General features: G+C 46.2%; 1 protein-coding gene across 1 annotated transcript in view; it reads left to right on the forward strand.

Annotated features, from left to right (window-relative positions):
* LOC108249781 (potassium voltage-gated channel subfamily KQT member 5-like) overlaps positions 1-4,622 on the forward strand; it is a 59,108-nt gene extending 54,486 nt beyond the window's left edge. The window contains exon 2 of the mRNA XM_037974756.1: positions 4,383-4,622. Coding sequence (XP_037830684.1) covers positions 4,383-4,587 — 205 coding nt within the window. The 3' untranslated portion in view covers positions 4,588-4,622. The remainder of the gene's footprint in view (positions 1-4,382) is intronic.
* The last annotated feature ends 797 nt before the right edge of the window (positions 4,623-5,419 follow it).

Here is a 5,419-nt window from a genome sequence, read left to right on the forward strand (position 1 = left end):
CTAAACCTGGTCTTGTTGGAGCTCTAAACCCGGTCCTGTTGGAGCTCTAAACCCGGTCCTGTTGGAGCTCTAAACCCGGTCCTGTTGGAGCTCTAAACCCGGTCCTGTTAGAGCTCTAAACCCATCAGTTTGCCTCTCATTACTTTGGCAGTCAGGGAGTGACAGACACAAGTCTGTGGTTACCATGGTTACCATGGCAGCAGCTTTCTTGCTCTCACTCCCTGGTTTTACAGCCACATTTAGGCTTTTTATTGCAGAGTTTCAGGCAGCAGCTTTGTTCAGAATCTCCTCCAAAATGTTTTATTTTTATTTATTTTTTTACTTTTTCTGCGTTTTTATGTCTTTCGGGAGATTTAAACCTTGAGCTGCAGACGGAGTTTATTGAAAACGTTGTTTTGATCTAAACTCTGCCGACCCCTGAGGTTTTATTTGATTTTATTATATTTTCTGCTGAGTCGTGCACCAGAACCGTGCTTTCATTCACTCTTCTTCTGTGGTTTTTATGCTGCCCGGTTCTGCTCACCTGGATCCAGGCCGAGCGGCTGCAGAAGTGGGTCAGAACCTTGGAGGCAGTTATTGATCTAATTGGAGGAATAATTCAGATTGATGAGGACGACCCAGAAACGGCCCGTTCGTCCAGAACACTGCCTGTCTCTACTTCTTCGTGCGTCCAAACGGAGACATTTTTGTCTTCTTTCACCCCGTGTGTCTCTCTCAGAGGTCAGAGGTCATGACTGACTGTCTGTTTTCTCTTCGGAACAGGAAGTGAAAACGCTTTTATTTTGTCACATTTTATTAACGTGACGATCGGAGCCTCCTGCTTCTTCAAGGCTTTTATTTTTTTAAACAGCTTGTAGTTTTTGTGTTTGAGGTGTGTTTCAGGGAGTGACAGACCCAGGTGTGTGGTTACCACGGTGACCATAACGAGCCACTGGCAGCAGCTTTTCAAACCTTCTCATTTAAAGTTAATTACCATGTTTTCAGGGTGATGTTCCTGGTTTGATGCTTCTGAGACGTTTTATACTTTAATTCTTTCAGTAAAGTCAGATCAGAACTCTTGTTTCCCTCCCGCCTTCCTCCTCCTCCTCCTCGTCCTTTTACAGGCTCTTATTTTGTAGAACTCTGGTTTCTGTGGGTGGTTTCGTCACGTTTCTCGGCTCGGAGGATCACCGAACACGTCGCTGATTCTTGTTTTCTGAGCTGATCTCCAGCTGTGCGTCGCAGGATGATGCAAACGCTCCGATTTTACTCGAATTAACCTTTTTTTAGCCTCAGAAGGAAATGATACATCCTCTGAAATTTAAAATAAACTGTTTTAAACCGTGTTTATTTCAGAGAAATACTTTAAATATACAAACTGTTTCTGATCAGAACACATTAACACAAATCTGCTGAAACTGAAATAATTATTGGATCAGAACTTCCTGTATTTATTGTGATAATCTGTCGTTATTCATCCCATTTATAAAAATGGCACGATTAACCGGCCTGTTTTCACAGGAAGTGGATGAAATAAAACAGGAAGTAGAAATCAGTCGTGTCGAACTGATCGCTGCTGAGAGGTGAAGGCGGGCGATCATGTTTTTCTTTGTTTGTTACTAAAATGTCTCATAAATCAGTGGATTAAATGAAACCTGCAGAAATATATGGATTTACATGAACTGGGATCAAATCTTATAAATCATCTTTTAAATTAAACACAATAAAAACTGATAAAAATGAACAAAATTTCCATAAAATCCTCAGTTTTTGCTTGATGTTCTGTCTGCGTTCACAAACACGGACCGGAAATGAAAAAAGGAATTTAAATAAAAGCTTTAAAAAGGCCTGTTAGAAGTATGACAAGGCTTTTATTGTGGCGGGCAATGACACAGAATCTTGGTTTCTGGTCTGTTCTCAGGCTCCTCCTCTTCTCGGCCTTCAGGCGGCGTGGAAGTCCTTGTGCACGCCGCCTCTGAGCCGACGCTGCAACTTTATTCACGGCTGCAGAACCAAACTGGACCTGGAGTTCTGTAAAGGTTTCTGAGTTTTTGAGCGGAGGTCCGATCAGCCTGAAGATGAACGAATGAATGTTCAGAAAACCAACCAGTCCAACTAATCCTAAAAGTTCAGGGGTTAAAATAATCTCTACAATACAACTTTATTTATAAAGCACGTTAAAAACAACCCCACTGACCAAATAAACAAATAAATATTCATAAAATCCCAAAACAAGAATAAAATCAAATAAAACCCAAAGAAAGCAACAAAACAATAAATCTGAACAGGAAACAGAACATTTTGATTTTAAATCTGACAAACATGCGAAACAAACAACGAAACTACGACTGGAAATTAACAAAATGATTTCAGTTTGTTTTATTTTCATCTTTAAACAGAAAACCTTAATTTCTCCTCAGCTTTGTTTAAAAAGTAAAACTATAAATCTTAAAACTCGTTTAAGGATCTTTGTTCAAAGTTTTTTTCTGTTCAGTTTCTTATTGTTGCTCAGTGAAGAAATAAATTAGTCTCTTTTTCTGTCTGAGCTGATACTGTTTGTTCAGGTGTTTCAGACTCTTATTTTGAAGGATTAACACAGGTTCTGCTGCAGCAGGATGAACAGAACCTTAGACTGGTCCCACTAAAATATTCCACCTTGTTCTGGAGTGAATCCAGGTAAAATATCACCAAATAAAACGTCTCCAGTCAGGAACTCAGCAGGTTTCACTTCATCTGGACGTCCACGCTGAGTGTGTGTGTGTGTGTGTGTGTGGGTGTGCGTGAGGCTGCTGTTTGAAGGTGAAGAGCGATGGTTTTGCTTCAGGTGAACCCTGCAGCCTCCTGACACCCAGCGGAGCGAGGCCGCTCGTTAGGGAGGTTAATTAGTGAACGTTAACGATGATGTCACCGAGCCGTCCTCTCGTCCTTGTCCCCGTCCTCATCCTCGTCCTCGTCCTCCGCTGTGAGGTAAACACAGTCAGAGTGGAGGCACGAGTTTGGAGCCGAGCGTGGCTCCGTCAGGCGTAGGTGTGCGGCACTTTCAGCTGACAGCGCCACAATGGCTGTCAGCTGATGCTTCCCTCCAATCAGAGACACATTATTCAGCAGAGCAAACTGTGGGCGGCCATCTTTTCTTTAACCCTGCTGTGGCCTGCGGGTCAAACTGACCCGGTGGTACCAGAGCTGCTCTGTCTCTGTGTCTCTGTCTGTCTCTGTCTCTGTCTCTGCCTCTGTCTCTCTGTCTCTGTCTCTCTCTGCCTTTGTCTCTCTGTCTCTTCCTCTGTCTCTCTGCCTCTCTCTCTCTGTCACTGCCTGTCTCTGTCTCTGTCTGTCTCTGTGTCTGTCTGTCTCTGTGTCTCTGTGTCTCCCTGTCTCTGTCTCTGTCTGTCTCTGTGTCTCTGTCTCTCTCTGCCTTTGTCTCTCTGTCTCTGTCTGTCTCTGTCTCTGCCTCTGTCTGTCTCTGTGTCTCTATCTGTCTCTCTGTCTCTGTCTCTCTCTGCCTCTGTCTCTCTGTCTCTGTCTGTCTGTCTCTGTCTCTCTCTGTCTCTGTCTCTCTGTTTCTCTCTGCCTCTGTCTCTCTCTGTCTCTGTCTCTTTTGACATAAAATGTTTAAATTCAGTTCCGTTTCTTTAAAAAGCTCAGTTTCTGCACAGAAACCTTCACATGGATCAGAAAACATTGAGTAAAAGTCATCGATGTAAAGAAGCTGATGGTCTCCATCCTGAGCAGCACAGAGGTCCTTTTTAACAGGAACCAGAACCAGAACCAGGTCTGCTTGGACCTGCTGGGGTTCGAGGACTTTAAAGAGACGAACACAGAAGGTCCGGTCCAGAAAGACAAATTAAAACCTGTTAGTGATAGAGAAGACAGCAGCAGAGTGAGGACATGTGGACAGATTGTCCTCCAGCAGCAGAACTAAAGGACACCTCAGGAAACCCAAACGGACCCGAACTATATCTGACTATCGTCAGAGACTCTGATCAGGGCTGCGGAGAAGCCGACTCTGCGGTGATAAATCACAGATGTGTTCTCGCTGTTTACCATCAGACGTCTCTGTGACTTTAAAGCCGGCGCTCGGGTTTCAGACAGACATGATTTACTGGAAATAAAAACCCAGTTTCCTGGCGGTGGAGCGGCGGGCGGAGCGTGGAAACCTTCGGACGCTGCTGGTTTTCCAGTAGCTGCTCGTTTCTCGTAAATCATGTTGCAAAAACAAGCGTGATTAAGTTGATCTCTCAGGAAACTGGATAATCGTCGGCGTCACGGTTCACTGCAGAGAGGAAATAAGTTCTGGGATTGTTCTGCCAGCTTGTTCCTCGGAGCCAGGCCGGGTTCAGGAGTTTGTCTCGTCAGCGGGTCGCTGTGTTTGACTCGGCTTGTCTCTCTGTGTGTTTCTGGTTCAGGTTCATCCTGGTCTTCAGCTGCCTGGTCCTCTCGGTGTTCTCCACCATCCCTGTTCATCAGGACTTCTCCTCCCACTGCCTGCTGATCCTGGTAAGATCCTGGACAGGTCCTGGTAAGGTCCTGGACAGGTCCTGGACAGATCCTGGACAGATCCTGGACAGGTCCCGGACAGGTCCCGGACAGGTCCTGGACACGTCCTGGTAAGGTCCTGGTAAGATCCTGGACAGGTCCTGGACAGGTCCCGGACAGGTCCTGGACAGGTCCCGGACAGATCCTGGACAGGTCCTGGACAGATCCTGCACAGGTCCCGGACAGGTCCTGGGCAGGTCCTGGAAAGATCCTGGACAGATCCTGGACACGTCATGGACAGGTCCTGGACAGATCCTGGACGGGTCCTGGTAAGGTCCTGGACGGGTCCTGGACAGATCCTGGACAGGTCCTGGTAAGGTCTGGACAGGTCCTGGACAGATCCTGGAAAGGTCCTGGACAGATCCTGGACCCACCTGCAGCCCAAACCGGTCTCAGACGGAGTATGAGGGCTGCAGAGTTGGACGCTTTCCGTAGGAAATGTTTGGGACTTTATGGGAAAAAAATCTAGAATTTAAAATGTTAAAGGTTGGTTCTCAGAAGGGATTAAAATATTTAGTAGGGACAGATGGGACCTGTAGGGACAGATGGGACATGTAGGGACAGATGGGACATTTGGGGACCTGTAGGGACAGATGGGACATGTAGGGACAGATGGGACCTGTAGGGACAGATGGGACATGTAGGGACCTGTAGAAACAGATGGGACATTTGGGGACATGAAGGGACAGATGGGACCTGTAGGGACAGATGGGACATGTAGGGACAGATGGGACCTGTAGGGACAGATGGGACATGTAGGGACCTGTAGGGACAGATGAGACATTTGGGGACATGTAGGGACTCACACGTACAGAGTTGTAATTAGTTATCATTTTTTCAGAACACTAGCAGGTTAGCTTTCAGCTGTCTCCACAGCTAATGTCCGTTAGCTGGACTCAGTGGCCGC

Source organism: Kryptolebias marmoratus, linkage group LG3 (genome assembly GCF_001649575.2).
Source record: "Kryptolebias marmoratus isolate JLee-2015 linkage group LG3, ASM164957v2, whole genome shotgun sequence".
Lineage (NCBI taxonomy): Eukaryota > Metazoa > Chordata > Actinopteri > Cyprinodontiformes > Rivulidae > Kryptolebias > Kryptolebias marmoratus.